The 17,625-nt window shown below is 37.7% G+C and overlaps 2 protein-coding genes across 2 annotated transcripts in view; both read right to left on the bottom strand.

The window, feature by feature from the left end:
• Window positions 1–54: 54 nt before the first annotated feature.
• BDH2 (3-hydroxybutyrate dehydrogenase 2) lies at window positions 55–12,549 on the bottom strand. The gene is made up of 10 exons (XM_071431822.1): window positions 12,400–12,549; window positions 10,931–11,011; window positions 9,347–9,425; window positions 7,348–7,444; window positions 6,715–6,823; window positions 5,499–5,559; window positions 4,682–4,795; window positions 4,091–4,149; window positions 3,288–3,380; window positions 55–2,098 (listed from the first exon to the last, which is right to left on the bottom strand). The coding sequence occupies exons 2-10, from the start codon at window positions 11,000–11,002 to the stop codon at window positions 2,045–2,047; spliced, it is 738 nt and encodes a 245-aa protein (XP_071287923.1). The 5' UTR covers window positions 11,003–11,011; window positions 12,400–12,549; the 3' UTR covers window positions 55–2,044.
• A 1,837-nt stretch (window positions 12,550–14,386) lies between these two features.
• CENPE (centromere protein E) overlaps window positions 14,387–17,625 on the bottom strand; it is a 40,243-nt gene continuing 37,004 nt past the window's right edge. The window contains exons 42-45 of the mRNA XM_071432673.1: window positions 17,482–17,579; window positions 16,754–16,913; window positions 16,050–16,312; window positions 14,387–15,234 (exon numbers count right to left, since the gene is read on the bottom strand). Coding sequence (XP_071288774.1) covers window positions 15,137–15,234; window positions 16,050–16,312; window positions 16,754–16,913; window positions 17,482–17,579 — 619 coding nt within the window. The 3' untranslated portion in view covers window positions 14,387–15,136. The remainder of the gene's footprint in view (window positions 15,235–16,049; window positions 16,313–16,753; window positions 16,914–17,481; window positions 17,580–17,625) is intronic.

Raw genomic sequence — 17,625 nt, 5'->3', positions numbered from 1 at the left:
GGAAAACAAAGAGAATTCCCAATTCCATTAAAAACAGACCAGGGAATTAGGTCATGAGAGCATTAAGAAGCATTTTCCTTTAATAATTCCTGCAAGTCTGCTGAAAAACCTCATGACATTGGAACACATTTCAGAGTTGCAACTGTTAACACCTCCATGAAAAGCACTGCTAATAAGGCAAGAGGCAGCAAGCTCTGCTGATGTATACTTTTCTGGTCCACCAGATTTTTGGCCTACCACTAAAAAAAACCCTTTTGTGCCTTTTAGTGCAATTTAAAGGCAAGTGGTACTTATTTTCTTGCACAAGTACTTTGACCACAACAGCAGCAGCAACTATTTTTGAGCAGCAACCCTATACTACAATTCTAAGCGAGTTTAGAAATGTTAAATAAGGATGGTTAATGTGCAATAAGTATAATGAATTTTATCTCATATTCTTAATTATATTTTCAGAATACACAGTACATGTTCCCCGTCTTACTGCAATAGGGAAATTCTCTTTTCAAGGTAAGCCTATGCACCTACTACAAAAGGACTTAGGCCTTCATATTAAACTCTGAAACCATTGAAATTGTGTCCTGCCAGCCTCAATTTTTAATATTTTGCATTTATGTCAGTGAACATTTTTGGAGCCATTTTGGATTTGTGCCCCAACTTGATCCTGCGTGGCTGCCAGGGTCACTTGATTGAAATGTTAGATTCTCTAAAACCCCATAAACAAACTACACAAGGTCAGAATGCTCCAACCATGATTAAAGGTAAATGTTAAGCCCATAATGAGCCCAATGAAGCCAACATTCACAATATTTTTCTCATTAGTAAAATTTAGATTTACATACAATAATTTTAAAATAAGAGGCAAGATGTTAACTAGATGTGTTTCATTCTCTTTGAAATCAAGTAATTTATATTAATGTTTCAGCTGATATTGAAAAGCTTAAGCAATAATTTTATAAACATGGCAGTTGTTACAGAAACACACAAACAACATTGTACATTTTTCCTGTGCTTTGATTACTGATGAATCATATTAAGTAGCATTTAGTCCTTAATTGCTCCCTCACATATATATGTTTATAATATATATGAAGATATGTATTAAATGACATAGAGTTGCATTTATGAACTAGATAAATGTTAAAGGTAACCATGACAGTCACACCATGTAATTCATGTTGGTTTTAAGCAGTGTGTTAGCAAAACAAATGCTTTATGAATTCAGGTTATTCCTTGCCTTAGATCTCTGGGACAGGACATATGTTTTTTCCCAGAGTATGAAACTTGACAATAATAGGTTTCTATTTCATTAATCAAAGCTACCATGTTCTATCACAATAAAAACATCAGCACATACTCTTGTAGAAACAGTCCTTTGCAGAGAAATTTTGCCTTGTGCTTTAGTGTGAGCTGTATTGGTACTTGAGAATAAGGCATAGAGCACCACAGTGTAGCACCTAGCAACAGATTTTACAGAATTTGTCCAATATTAGTACATCATTTTGGAGACAAATATATTGGCTCTATCTAGAGTGGTAAAATCCACTCCTTTTGCTTTTGTGCTTCAAGTCAAGCATATTCTTGAAAATCCACCCATATATTTAAGAGTACTCCTCTCACATATACCCCCATCCATACCTGCTAGAGTATTGCCCTTCCATAGTTGTTCTTGTAAGTATTTAATTGTATTTAATTTCCAAATACCTAGTAAGATGAGACTAAATATAATAGTTAATTCCTTTCACTCAGCTTTTGCTTAAAACACAACTCAGATTTTGTAACTTGAACAATATTTTTGGCCTCCTGAAATCTTAAACATTAAACTGCTGTTCTTTCATGTTTTTGGAGCTGCCATAATTTGAAGCCACATGAAGTATGTTTTACTCCACTATTTCTCTATTTAAGGAAAAGTTAATCAGTAAGATCAATCTAGAAATAGCAAATTTGTTTGGAAAGACATCACATGCATGATCTCAATCTTGGCAAGAAACACCATCCTCATTTTTTGCCCATCATAGCATGAATTTCCATTTGCAGGTAGAGTCAATCACAAGCTCCATCCTCCATCGATGATTAGCTCATTACCAGTCACATAGGCAGACTGAAATTACATAAAATAAACAATGATTTCAAGTAATTTTTCATGGCTATTAGTTATAGGGAAACATTTTCTTTAAATTAAAAAATATGCTTTTTTTTGTTTTACAAAAATACCTGAGTAAGTAATATAATATCTATATAGAAACAAACAGAAATTGAAGCCTTTTACTTAATTCAAGGAAGTGTGGCAAAAGTATTACTAGAGGCATTAAGATGAGAATGCATCCTGAGAGTACAAATTTAAAAAAGCTAGACTTTAGATATCTTACCTGCAGGAGTAAATACCTCACACTGTGATGTTATTAGGTCTGTTCAGCTGAGCAGAATCTGACCAGGTCAGCCAATAATTATAATGGGACCTAACTAAAAACTTAGATTATATGGATAGTGGGGTAAGCAACTGAACTGTTGACATTCTTCCTTATGTCACTGCTGAAACATGCTGAATACATTGAAAAAATGGAATTCTGTTTACACACCATTGAAAACCCTATGAGCAGACTGGAAAAAATTATTAGCATTATGGAAATACTAAACCCAAGATGAAATTGAGAAACAGACTACTGATAGATAGCAACGTTAATACTGAACTAAATCCACTGAAGTATTTTGACATGGACATTAGGACTGCTGGACATGTCTAGACAAATCCAGTCCAGTTTCTAGTCTCAGTAAATTCATAGCAGCTGAAATAACATTGGTGTGTGCTTGTTAGTGTTGGTGCTGTTTGCAGTGGTCATCTGGAATCTGGTGTGTAACATCCACAGTGGGTCTGTTGTTTTCCTTATGCTGGGATGGCAGATTCACCCTGAGCATTAGCTAAAATCTCCAGCAGCTCTACTAATTCTACCTCCTTAAAACATGATCTAGCCATGGTGCAAGCTTGGTAAAGCTGACAAGCTCATTTTGTTCACCATTCAGGATGACCTGGGGTCAGTCAGTTTGCTCAGGTGACATGCAACCACCAGGCTATGGCACCAAATACATAATGCCTTGCAATCGCTGTCAACATTCTGAACACCTTTTGTATTGCAGGATGAACTCAGTAAAAGAACATAGTTTGGTTTTTATTTTTGTTATAATCCAGCTCAAAGAGAATGGAAATTGTCCTGAAACAAATACCCTCTTTACTGGGAAGTTACAAAGTAGTATGGGAATCTATGACAGGACATTTCATTGTCTATACCTACTTCATCAGAGGCCAGGTACACAAAGAGATGGGCCACTTCTTCCGCAGTAGCCATCCTGCCAGTCTTCTGTCTAGCCAGAAAGTCCTTCAGTGCCTGGATATGCAAGAGCATTTGGTATATCAAAAATAAAACCCAATTATTTTTACCTACTGACATCTACAAAGCAGTATTGGAAACAGGCTTCTAGTCATAACTTCCTTTAGGACACTAAGTAGGGAATTAAAGCTGGAAAAACATAAAATCAACAGGGATGTGAATTTCAGGTTGAAAAAAATAAGGAGACTTTTAGAAAGCAGCAAAATCTCTGATTCTAGAATAAAGCCAACATTAAATCCTTCTTCCTTTGGTGGTAGATATTCCCATGTCCTTCAAATGAAAACTTACCATTATCTAATAATGATGGTTAAGCATGCCAAATAATGTGGAAATGCACAGGCCAGAATGCTCTGTCTGTGCTATTTTTGCACTTCCTTGTGGCTGACACATGCCACAATGGAAAATGTCCTCTGCTTTTGCACTGGATACTGTAACCAACACTTGAAGTTGCTTCCCTGGATGAGATCCCCTGTGCCTTCACTAACCAATATTATCCTTCTGAGGCTTCAGTTCTGGTCTGGCTGTAAGGCTTCTGTCTCGAGTTTAAGCTGACCACACTTTCAAAGGAGACAGCAATGTTAAGTTATGCACAGTACTCTGAAATTGAGGACATTCTTGAATATGGGCAGAAGTGCAACTATATGTTCTTTTTTAAAAGAGAGTTAAACATATATACTTGTGACCAAGCTAATAAATTGCTTTCTCACCTGTTCTGGGTTAGGCCGGGCTTGGATTCTTTCCTGTAAAGATGGTGTGTCAACAGTTCCTAAGCAAAATTTTAAATTCAGTGTTAAAAATCAACTGCATCAGCTATCACAACAAAAGTTTATTTGTTCTATTTGTATGTCTTAACACCTATGTGTAACTTTGCAATATAGTTCAGGAGAAAGACTACAAAGCCACCAACAGAGCACAGAGTTTTAAATTTCTGTAGAAGGCAAGAGTTTTGAGAATTAGTTTCAATACTTTTTGTATGGTTAAACAATGGTCAGACTGTTAGCTAGCTCTTGCCTGCTTCTAACTTCTGAGACTGCATCTTTGAAAAGAACCATTCAATTACTGTGTAATGTATGTGTAAAGTGCAGCTACTAGGTTAATCAGACTAAACATCCAGTTTAACCACAGAACAACTACTTTTCTATATTAAACCTTTCAAGCCTGCTATGTTCTTGTAGACTGCTGGTAACATCAGTTAACACTTGCAAGTCTATTTTTTGTTAAAAAAGCCAGACTCGTTCTGGCCTTCTAGCATCTGCTCCTAGATCACAGGATAATGTGATCACAATAAGAACACTTACCAGGACATACGCAGTTGCATCTGATGCCTTGTTCAATGAAATCAGCAGCCACAGCCTTTGTTAGCCCAATAACTGCTGCCTTTGAGGTACTGTAGGCACACCTGTTCACAACTCCTAACAGAAGGTCCATGTCAAGGCAGCACAGAAACAGAGTTATAAAGGAAAAAAAGAGCCAAGATTGTTCAATATACACCTGCTTCTGGACTCCAGCATTTCCTGTAGCAGCTGTAGCCTCTCCATAAGGGCAGGCTAGCTGGAATGCCACCTGCCAGAATTCTACTCAGGTATAGACCAGAGGAAAGCACACAATCTTTCAATAGTGTAAGCCTGGGGACTTGTCTAGAAAATGTAACAAGCAGCAAAGACTTAGGAACAGTAGAAATCCATCTGTTAGTCATGATCAGGCTTCTTTTGAAAGCATAGTTACAGCACTTATATATAATTGTCATTTCTTCATTATATCTCTGAAGAACATATGTATGAAGATATCACAGGAAGTAATACCTTTTTAGTTAATACATACTGGTAAAAAGGATGCTACAAAATATTACAAAAGCTCAGAGATAAGGATCTTGGAGTGTCTACAATTTTCTGTCTCCTTGCATTTATGTTTGAGTTGAATGTGTTCCCTTTTTTTTTTTCCTAACTGATCCCTCCACAGGATTTAGAAATAGCTTTGAATTTAGAATGTCCTCTAAGTTCAAGGTGGCACAATATTTATATTGTATATCCATCACCTTTATTTATATAAGGAATTCTATATAAATTTACGTATTTATATAAGGATTTATATAAGGAACTCTAGCAAGCTACTGACCTTTGATGCTGGATGCCACAGAAGACATATTTATAATATTTCCAGACTTCTGTTTAAGCATCTGCAAAGAGAGTACTTATGTCACTCAAATGCAAACTGTTTTGTCATCTGCAGGTTCAGCAAAACAGCCCACAGCAACACCCAGAACAGCCCTACTTGATACACAGGGCAACAAAGCTCAGTTGGCATGGGTAGGTGCCATTGACTGAAGCAGTAAAGCAGAGTCTGAAATTCTCCCTCAGTTCCCCTGAGCCATGTCAGGATTGAACACTATGCCAGGAAAGGATTTTTTCCTAGGTTGCCACCTCTCAGTCATTGCCCTCTGTCACGACAGAAGTTACACCACACAGACATCTGCCCATACCATCTACCAATGCAGCAACTCACTGATCCCACTCAAACTCTTCTTGTTTTGGAGAAGACTAAAGCACAACACTCTAGCATCTATGAATTGTAATTTTCTTCAACTTACGACCTTTTTAGGCATCCTAAAATCTGATATGCCTGAAGTTCTTAAAAACCCCCAAACTTTGAAAATTAAGTTCAGCTAAGAAAAACACCACCCCCAAACAAACTAAAAACCAAACCAACCAAGCAAAAGGAACTGGAACAATACTGAAAATAGTAGTTGTCATCCAGTCATAGTCACAGCTTTCAAATCTGGCCTTAGCATTTATGGGAATGCAAGCACCTCATTCAGTCCACAAGGTTTTGTAGACCCAAACCTAGTGATTATGGAAAAACCGAGAAGCATCTTGGAGCTGCTACATTCACTGGGCTGTTGTCCTCTAATCAGCATCCCTGAATTTCTTCACAAGATAGTCTCCAGAGCTGTACAAAATTCATATTAATATAGATGGTTTATTAATACTTTGTAGCAGTGGTATTGTGCAGCTGTGTGCTGTAGTAGAATACATTAGCACTGTATTGCAATGACCCCATCACTGCTCTGCATAAAGTCTGAAGTATTTTAGCTAGTTTACATATGCCAACTCCCCAGATAAATCCTCTCTACCATATCCTTTAGATAAATTGTCTACTTGAAATATTATGCATTGAAGAGAATGTTTAATAGTAGGATTACTGTACTCTAAGGGCCCCCCTATCCAAAGTGGCACACTTGTATTTTGTGCACTGCCACAGTGGCAGCAACTCTGATCTGTCACACTTTAAACAATGCAGCAGAGACTAAAAGTCATGGGCAGCCAAGCCTTGCCTTGGGGAGGAATGTCTTGATCATCAGGTACATGCTGCGAACATTGAGGTTCATCGTGAAGTCCCAGTCTTGCTCCTCACACTCCAGAATGGTTCCATGATGAACAAACCTAGAATGAGTGCATGAAGTGGATTACTGTCTGTGGCTTACATTCCTGTGACTCTTTTCCCACCGCTGTTTTGTAGCAATTAACTTTTCCAACCTTTAAAGGAGGGAGATAAGAGCTCCTTTGAAGAATGCAAGCAGCAGTGTATTTCTTCTGGTAAATATCAAGGATACAAAGCAGACTCAATACGTGCAATGAAATGATTGGCAACAGAAGAACCAAAAAAAAGAAAAAAAAAGCACTAGCAGACTGACAGGCTTTGTTCACTGTTGTGCTAGAAGGGCCAAAGCCATCAGTACAGGGTACCTATAGAGTGAGGAAAACACAAGTTCCAGAGCTGTTTTATACTGGCCTGGGTTATGTGGTTGTGCAAACAAGTTCAGTTTTGATGGAAACACATGGAGGTTTCTATTAAGAGTATAAAATCCATTAAAACATAACAAATAAAATGCATTGAAATAATAGAAGGTAGTTCTGGAGGACAGGGAAAACTGGAAAAACAGTAGTATCAAAGAGATTCTGGTTACCCTGCAATGTTACAGAGGACATCAATCTTTTCAATCTCCTTGGCCAGATTTTCTATCTGCTCCTTTTTGGTGACATCCAGAACCCGTATCTGAATGCCTAGAAAAAACACAGCATTTGTTTCAATGTATTTAATTGAGGATTAGCTGAGTATTTTTCTGATGTGCTGAGGATAGCACTTACAATTCAATTCACTCAATGATTAAGTTAGTGCAGCGGTTAATCTGGGACAGCATATGATGCTATTTAAAATTTCAGGAGAGAATTAAAATGATCAACTGTTTTAATTGCTATACAGCATGACAAGCAGATGAGCTAGCTTAATTTACTATAAAAACATTCCAAATAAATTTGAATTCCACTATAGTCTCACACAGAATTAGAGAACTTATATAATCATAATAAACTTTCACACTCATTACCATAGAATAACACCTGGAACTAGTTATATGTGCCTTACAGTCCCACTACATGCCACATTCTCATGTGTAGTTGATGATATTATGAATATTATGAATGAGCTTCATATAATTTAATTAATAAAGAAAAATTATTTTGCATAAACTATTAAAATTATGAGGGCAGTCACACTGGAACAGGGTCCTGCAGATGAAATTCCATCCTTAGAGATGCTCAGAACTTAATTAAACATAGCCCTGAGCAACCTCCTCTAACCAGTGCCACTTTGAGCACTAGATGGAACTACACAGCCTCCCAAAGTCTAACCCAACAGATATGATTCCATGAAACACTGTAAAGCTGTCTGTAAAGCATCTGAGTACTGTCAAAGGAGAATTTGATTTGAAATGGATAAAATCCTGGGTTTTTTGATACCAAAGCAACAAGCTTTGGTTTCCATGAAAAGGCTTTCTGTGCCTTAGTTAAATGTAGAGACACTTTTGAAGAGATTTGTGCATTCGATCAGACTACAGGCTGGTGATTAACATCACATTGGAATTACCTCTCCTGGATAAAATTCAAAGACCTCAAAGTGCCAAGTCTTGATGAATTATAGATTGACTAATCTTATGTCTAAAGGATGGAAATGGCTCTGAGTATATGGAAAATTATTTCTTTCCTTGTGAGCATACTAGCAGAGGAAAAAAACATAACATTTTCCCAAATACCCTCAGAAGGAACCTGAAAAGCCCTCAAGTTCCCAAACAATTACAAAGGGATTTCTTGTTGTGAGCTCCAGTTGGCAGAGCCTCATAGTCATGCTAAAAGTTGTGCCCGCTGTGGTTTTGTGTATTTTACTGTCAGCCTTTAGTAGGAATTCTTTAAATCCACTTTCTTCTCTCAAATCAAGTTAGAAGCATTGTGAGCTGTGAACTATACCCAAGTCTTATTTTTATTTCAATATTGAAAAAGTACTTTTTAACCTAATATCCCACTTGTGATTAGAAACACACCTGTGCAAAACCTGCTCCTTGAAGCATGTTCCTGTGGTGGCAGTACAAAAACAACCTTCAGTCCTGAACGTTTATACCAACAGAATAGGCATATCTAGTGTTGCTAGAATTACATTTCTGAAGACATATGGATTCTATAGGACAGTAAGGAATGCATTAAAAGGACAAGCCAAGTATGGACCATAGAAATGCAAGACACTAGGTCTACCTTTTTGTATAGTGGGATGTTCTCTTGATCAGAGAAAAAAACATCCCATGCCTTCCAGAGTGATGCACCTGATAATTAGCCTAGTGAAAGCAAAAGGTAACTGAAATGGGTGCTGTTCCAGCAAACATCAACTTCTTCTGTGACACAAGAAAATCAGTTATTCCACATGTCTGGAATAATACTCTGATGTTGCAATATTTTACATGGCAAATCTCTGTTCTTTCACACCGCAGCATAAAGCAATGCAAACATCAGAAAAACTAGTCTGGATATTTTCTTTCTTCCTGTCTTTTTCAAGCTTTCCTATCCTCAAAATGTATCTCAGATAGCCTACACAAAACTTGTAAGAGCTGAACTAATGCCTGATGTAGGGCCATTTACCTGGATATTCCCCCAGTTCTTGCAGTTTAGACTCATTGATATCTGTAGCAATGACTTTGGCTCCTTCTTTAGCAAAAGCCTGGAGAACACAGAAACAGTTTATATTTAGATATTCCAGGTCATACCAGAAATAAAATCTGTTTTCTTTTCAGGTGCTTTTTGGCTTGAAATAGGAGCCAAGCCAAGCTGAAGGGAGCTGATCTCTAAGTTTTCATTCTGGGCATTTCAGGGAGTTGCAGACAACTATTTAACTTTGTGTGATAAGACAGATTTAAGGTGTTTTCCCTAAAGGAAGGAATCCATAAATAAAGTATAAGAACAGTAACCAGACTAAGATAATGGAAATTATTAATGCCCTTATTAGCTGCAGTAGTAAGCAATGGGGCTAGAACTGTCTGTATTGTTAGATTTAAATCTAATTTAAATCTATTGTTAGATTTAAATTAAAAGTCACAAAATTTGACAGGTAAAGGCAGAAGTTGTAAACCAGGATTTTTAAAACAAAATCCTTTGTATCCAAGTAATTGGAATAGAACAATATTAAAAGCAGCATAACTTTTGATATTTAACCAGAGACACTGGCTCATTCTTGACAGACTCCTCAAAAGCCTGTTTTTATTGTGATTCAGCGCTGATAAATCAACAGCTAAGGAAGTAAAGTCTGTCAAAAGTACTCTGACATCTTGGACTGTAGCCCCTTATCTTCAAAATAGGTGTCCCAGGTGCAGCTTAAGAGCATAGTGACATTAACCATACCAGCCTTCCATGGTTGGTTGGGTATTTACAAAGTGAAACCATCAGGAGGATTACCTGCTCCTTGGACTGAGTAATTAATGTAAGATCCAAGATCAGCAGTCTTCTGTGTTCTCTGCCACATGCATGAGAAACTAACCAGTCTGGCAAAAACGCTACAGGAGCTTTTCCTGAGCTGTTAATTACATTACAGAGATAACAAGATAATTCTACTGGGTTTTTTATTTGCCATGGAAAAGGAAAGTAGCAGGAGAAGAACTGGTCAAAAGGAGTTAAAAGCTAACTGGAAAGTTAATACATACCTTAAATTCTGTTTAACAGTAATCAAACAAAATTCGTGAAGAGTTTCTTACAGTTGCTCATTGTGAACAATGTGCTAGTATCATGTGAACTTGGTTATTTCAGTCATGAATACAGGTAAAATACCTTGGCTTTACTGTAAGGGATCCTCACAGTAACCAGCCTTGGACCAGGAAATATTCCCTCTATCATCTCTATTTTCTCCCAGAACAAAGCAACAGAGATATTGAATAAAAGGTACAGGCAGTACAACCATATATTGTTAAAAAAGCAGATGCAGCTGTCCTCAAATCTGGTTCTTATCCTTGTCTAACATCTCCACTCAGAGTTGAAGATTTTCATAAATTGAAACAGCACAAAGCCTGCATGATACAGCATAGTGGCTACATTATTCCCTGATTTTTTCACTGTGTGCTTCTAGCATCATCTGTGGTTTATTAATTCAAGAACTGGTTTGGTGCAGGTGTCACTGGACAAGCTAGAATGAGAGACCTTGCACAGGCCCAGCAGAACAAACATTTTCCAACTTACAATAGCAGCTGCTCGGCCAATGCCCTGTGCTGCTGCAGACAACAGGATGATCTTCCCATCCAGCCGCCCCATGGTGCTGACCTGCACAGGATGGCACAGACATTTAACAAACAGAGGCCAACACCATCCCCACCGCCTCCCCCCCGCCCCCTGGAACCAGATGCAAACACATTTCCAAAACTAGACACAATCCAGGGTGTACCTCTGCCATCACAATTGTCCTGTGACCCTCAGTTTTCCAGAGTTCCGAGAGGCAGGGCTGCCCCCTCTATTTATTTTTTTTAGTTGTACATAAAGGGTCTCAAGAAGTCAAAAGGCATTTGAGCTCAGAAGTTAAGCTTCATTATAACAGAAATTGGATTTTATTTTTTCTTAAATGCAAAAAAAAAAAGCCAGGATGAAACAGCAGTACAATAATTCATAATCTAGTGTTTCCACTATCCGTGGTATTCTCAGAAAGCAGGTCTGTCTTCTGTTTCTCTACAAACTTCTCCATGTCCTAGACTGCAATACATTCCACACAATGCCCTGGCCTTGGTATCTGCCCTCAGTTGTCTCGGGAATCCTCCAGCACAGCAGGCTCCCAGTCCCAGTGAGGCAGGAAAGTGAGGGGGGAGTGAAGCCCCCAGTCTTGCCTCTTGTTCCCTGTTTTCAGGGAACACTGAGTGTGCCTGGGGCAGTAGGGAACCTCTAGGAGTTGCTACCTTAGCCTAGGTGGAGCAGCCAAAAGGCAAAATACAGCCTTGTTCAAGTGCTGTGTTAGGTTTAACGAAATACAGCATACAAAAATGCAGGCATACAAGTGAAAACAAATACCAAATCTCAAAGAACTTCCTAAAAAGTGAGGTCCCTGTGTTCTAGTCACAGTGAAATATATGGAGTTTGTTAATTGGGTTCCCCATAAGCAAAACTGCTGCATTCTCATACTCCTCCAAGCAACTTTGTCTATGTAGATATGGGTGTAGAAAGGTGTCATAAGAACAAAGTCCTTAAATATACACATAAATCCAACACACCAAGTACTTCACTGGGAAATTAAAATAAAGGTACCATAATCTTCCCTATGTTAGCAGCCAGTGCTGTCCTCTAGAGATGTTCAAATCTATGCTGTGACTCAGATTACTGAGTCAAATTTAGTATCCTACTTTTTGAATAAATTATTCTTTTCTCTTACTTTGATCAGAAATTCTGTTTTGTTAGATGTTTTTCCTAACAAAAGTTGCACCAAAACTGTTTCCTGAAGGTTACACATTCAACAAATGAGACTTCTGAAGCAACGTAATGGAAGAATTTTTTTTTCTTTCCAAAAGCCACCTGGACCAGTTCAAGTACTTCCCCAAAATGCCTTGACACGTGGGAAGCAAAATGCATTATAAATACATTTTTCAATCTAACAGTCAGGTTTTATGAACATTTGCCATACGGATTCTATGAAGCCTTTACAAATAAATATTAATACAGTCACTCACCAAGAGATCTAGAACAGCTTTGCTATATTCATCGACCCTTGTACAAAGGGAAGTTCTGTGTTTTTTTTTTTTTCCCCTGTGCTTGTTGGGATTTGTAGTCCAACTGCTAAGTTTCTCTAGATGAACGTAATTTCCTGTTGAAATACTGAGATGCTGCCATCTAGTGAAACTGAGGATTTTAAAAAAGTGTGATTTTTCTCCTGCACACGAAAGGACACAAAAGTATCACCAGCACTAGCTGACTCTTACAATGGGAATTCAAGAGATCAGTAGGATTCCACCAAAAGGCCACAAACCTGTTTTTCCAAGCAATGTCTTTCTGCAATGTAAATTATCGAATTCCAAACCAGGACAAAACTTATGTGACTTTTTTTTATTGTTGTTAAACTGGAGATTTGCCAACATATCTTTTGTTTCTAGTGGTTTAACTTGCATATGTTAAAGCAGAATTACTGTCATTAGACTGAAAAATTCTAGAACAAACTAATTTAGCTATAAGCTCACACCAGACTTATAGCTACATGATAGTATTATTAAGGAATTTGGTGTCCTGCCTAAACATCAGTTAGTTCTCAGAAAAGCCACTTCTGTGGGTAAAATGGGACACACATACACAAAAGTTCAGTTTATCCTGTCTTTCTGCTAAGGTTTTCTTTCTTTTTAAAGCTTTCTAAATCAGCTCCCCAGTAAACAAAAACTGTAATGACTTAATTTGCTAAAAGCATTTATCCTTCTGCCCCTAAGCTTTTGCCACCTGTTGCAATAAGTTCCTGCTTTTTTAAGTTCAATCACCAGAAAAATCACCAAACCTAGTTGTTCCAAGCAAGAAATAATTAACAAAAAAACAATGGAAATTGTATATAGAAGAGGTAGATCTATATATACACCTTCTTTCCCAATTTTGGAAGAAAAAACAAATCAATCTAATTCATTTATTAGAACAACAAAATGCTGATGGCCAAAGGAAATCTCGTTCATCATAGTGGGAAAAAAAAAAGTAACAAACCAAACAAAAAGAAACCAACCGAAAACAAACCCAGAAAACTCCCAACCAACCTCAAAAAAACAAAAAAAAACAAAAAAAAAACCAAAACCCTCCAAAAAAAAACCTCCAAAAAAAAAAAAAAAAAAAGAAACCACCACAGACCTACCAGCACTTTGCATTTATCCTTATCCTTGTCAGAAAATAAATACCTGTGGCTATGGTCAGAAAGAAGACATTGCAGTGCCCAACTCTGTAATGGTATTGGAACCTGTATATCATCATGCTTTTAAAAGCTTTCCAAAACACATTCCAGGCCAGATATTGAGATAAATCCTTGCAACTTACAGGTACAGTAGTTGGTAGTTTTCAGCCATTCAAAGTAAATAGAAGGTTGATTCATCCTTGTGTGCCTCCTCCAGTTCCAGTAACTGCTGAATGCTCAGGAACATGTCAGTGGAGCCATCTGCTTGTCAGTTTGGGTGGACCCTAACAGGACCTAGCATCACAGAGATTTATTCCTATAAAATAAGGATGATGCTTTTGATGCAGGTATCTTCCTTAGGTATCCTTTCTCCTCTCATGGTGATGATTTCATCCTTAATGGAGTTGATCACAGGTTCTGAGTGCCCAATTCCTGTTTAGTTGGTAATGGAGGGCAGGAAAGAGAGGAGGATCTATATTTTAGACTTCAACCATTTTCTGATAGACCCAAAGAATTAAATAAAACTCTGACAATAGTAAATTTCTGCACAAGTAATTACTGCAGAAGGTTATAGAGGATGGAGACAAGAAGAATAATAATGATGGAAGTGATGAAATCAGTATAAAAGCTAATTTGGTAACATTTAGACACAATGTTGCAATCAGCATCCCTGGATCATAGCACAAGTGAACAGCAAAACCATTTTTACATATTTAACACAATAAACTTTATTGTCAAGTTAAAATTTCTTATATAAAACATACAAAATGTAGGTCTCACAATACAAATAAGTAGGTTAATAAGAGTCCATCTTGCCCCAATGATCTGGTTTGTTTTCCCTTCACTAGAGAAGCAGAAGAGTGTGAAGTCCATTGCTTACTATTTAAAAAAAGTCCAATAGACAACTTCAGACAGGTATATTAAAAATGATGCAAAATTCAAAGTTACTCACTGTACCATAATTGGCTGAGCTGCAGAAACTTTTAAGGAGTTTAGGAGGAACCCTTGATTGTGTGCTCTACAAACACAAGATCAGTAACTTCGGTTGCAGTGACCAAAGAAGTCAAGATTGTGGTGAAAATGCAGTTTTTGTTGGCCTAAAGAACGTATGGTATAAAAACCACATGCTAAGAAACAAAAAGAATATTTCTTGCCAAGTCAACAGCACTCTGAAGATAGAAATATCAACACCTCAGAAAAGGGCTGTTTTAGGAATGACAGAAAGAAAAGTTTGAGACTGAGAAGTCTCACAGTATATTAGTTTGTGATCCATTCCTTTTTCCTTTTTTTTTAATACATTAGCTTCTCTTTCCTATGAAAAAAATCCACACCAAAAACCAAAGTAGAACATCAGCAGCTTAGCAGGTTGTGGAGCAACATCTGATTTTCCACCTTTGTCCTCATATTCCAGCTTTCCTAGTTGTGGGAAGTAGAAACTCCAAGACAGCAAAGATGGAAGCAGCTGATGGTTTTTAACCTGAAGCAGTTTTCTTTTGTATATGCAGATCCTGGCTGTAGGCACTGTAAGGGCAGCTTACAACAGAGCATCTTTACTGGGTGCTGCAGTCAGGGGCTTTATCTCTGTCTGAAGTCCCAAACAAGTGCCTAAGATGTTCTTCTGTGGACTCTGTGCCCTCAGGTCGTGTATCTGTACAGAAGACAAGGACATTAAAGCCTTTCTTAGTTAGACAAGCAGCAGGAATACAGCAATTTAATCTTGATTAGTGTTTTGTCTGTCAGCTATGAAAGCTTCCCTCTGGGGAGCTTTGTGTTGTGAGGAAAGCTGTGCTGTTACCAAGTTGGCCATCACAAAACCAAATAATGAGTCATGTTCTTTCTGGAAGCCTGCTACTAATACCTCAAAAACTGGCTACTCTTCAACATGTCTGCTGGGGCCTTCTAAAAGCTGTGAGAAGCATGAGGGCAGAAGGTCACTAAAAGTCATCAGGCCAGAAATAAGAAATCTGAAGTGATGCTGAGGAACAGAAGTTCTCATCAAAACAGCTATTATTGCAGCTGGGACCAGGCAGAGTAGCAAATGCAACATCAAAGGCTGAAGTCTACCATCTTGAAAAACTTCAGAAAAAAGCTAACCAGTTAACTTTATATAGTTTTACCAGAAATCTGTGCTTAACCAATGTAAAGTTAAAAAAGTAAAACATTTTAGAGCACCAGTTATCTAATAACAATATTTTGCTGATTCACTTCTAAAAGTTACTCATCAACACTTCCACTGCAGAAAAGGAAAAAAAGGTTTGTATATTCTTCTGCAGGTGAAGGATTCATTTTGGTATTTTGATTCTGTAGAGCATACAGAAGCTTCACAGCTCAGATGGTCAGCTTTTCAACAGTCATATGACAAACCATTCAGGAAAACTGTTATCATGCAAGTTTCAGATCTCAGGCCATCCCTTACATTTTGCATCTTCAAATCATATAGGACACTACCACTGTGTTACGTACCTGTTAGCACGCCCAAGTTGGAATTATCAAAGAAATTTGTTGGACAAGTCAGAGGCAGAGGTTTTGGTAGGTTCTGAGTCACTGTTTCCTGAGAAACAGTTTCCTTGCAGGGTGAAGGCATTTGCTCTTTAAAGAAGTATGACACTGCCTTCTTAGGAGACTTTGGTATTGTCTCTCGAGTAGTTTCCCTTGAGGATCGTTCTCTCCATTTTAGTGCTCTTTCTTTCCATTTCCTGAGTTCCTCTTTCAGTTGAAGTTCATCACTGCAGAGAAAAGAACCCCAGCATTCAATTAAGAAAAGTTTAAAGCGATTTCTTAAAAATTCCTGAAGAACAGAGAGTTCGTGTATTTTCAGATGATGTGTGACAAACATGGCAGTACAATAGTTGTGTATCTTGGTTTCAGAGGATTTTTTTTAAACTGAAATTCCTTCCAATGTCCAATTCAAGTGTAGCTTCCATCATTTAAAAGATTCTTAAGAAAGTAAGCAATTTAAAGTTCAAAAGGCCTTTATGGCTTTATAAGCCATAAAACACTAGCTTTAAATAAAAGTTTATGATGTGAAATCCAAAATTAATGGTTACTCACTTCCATAGGTCTCCCAGAAACAAACACTAATAAATACATAAATGTATATAAATAAATAAACAAATACATAAATGTACATAAATGATTTTACATGCTGCTAGCAGCTGTCCACTTACCTCAATAGAAGGTCATTTTGTTTCTTCAGCTGCAAGTTCTCTTTCTGTAGCTTGGCTTGTTCAGATTTTAGAACGAGTATTTGTGTGCTCTGCACAATACCACTGCCACCACCACAAGTAAGGGGTATTTGGGATTGCTGAGGATCTGCTTCTTTCAGCACTAGAAAACAGATTTATACATGTGTGTGCATAATTTGGAGAGTGCTTAAAATCAAACCAATACATTTTTTAGCCTATTCCTTCTTGTGGTCTTATATGTCAAACTTCACGGGGTTACAAGTGCCATTCCAACAGTTACTCTTCTTTCTACAAAAAATACACCTCCCTCTCACTATTCACACTGCCAGGGAGATAATAAGAAACATGACAGATTCTTCACTGGGCCACTTAGAGGTAAACTAGTTATTGTTCCAGGTATGTCATAGCTTTGATTAGAACTAGGTATTCATATGTCAAGGAGAAAGTGGGAACATGAGCTACTACCACTGCAGCTTATCCCTCCACAAGGGCAAACGTGGCTGGAGAAAAACACAAGAGCTGCTGTGATTGTAATATGATTGTGCAGTTCATATGCAGCTGATGGAATCTACTTTCCATCTCATCTTCCAGTGCACCCAGTTCTCCTCATACCCTTTGAGTACTAGGCATCTCAATCTGGTCTTCAAAGATTTAGCCTCAAAACTCAGAGTTTAACATGAAAGAGTCCCTTCTATTTATCTTGAATTTACCAGTAACATCTTGCTCTTGGTGTGCTCTCCTCAGTTCTTCTTTTAGCTTTGTTAACTGCTGTTCTCGGTGCTCTGCAAGGGCTTTATAATTAGCAAGTCTATATGAAGCAGAAAGGGAAGGGAAAAAAAAACCACAGAAAACCT

The sequence above is a fragment of the Agelaius tricolor genome, unplaced genomic scaffold (genome assembly GCF_023055355.1).
Source record: "Agelaius tricolor isolate 1412-34295 unplaced genomic scaffold, bAgeTri1.0.p SCAF_8, whole genome shotgun sequence".
Taxonomy (NCBI): Eukaryota; Metazoa; Chordata; class Aves; order Passeriformes; family Icteridae; genus Agelaius; species Agelaius tricolor.
This window is presented reverse-complemented; position numbering and strand designations above follow the sequence as displayed.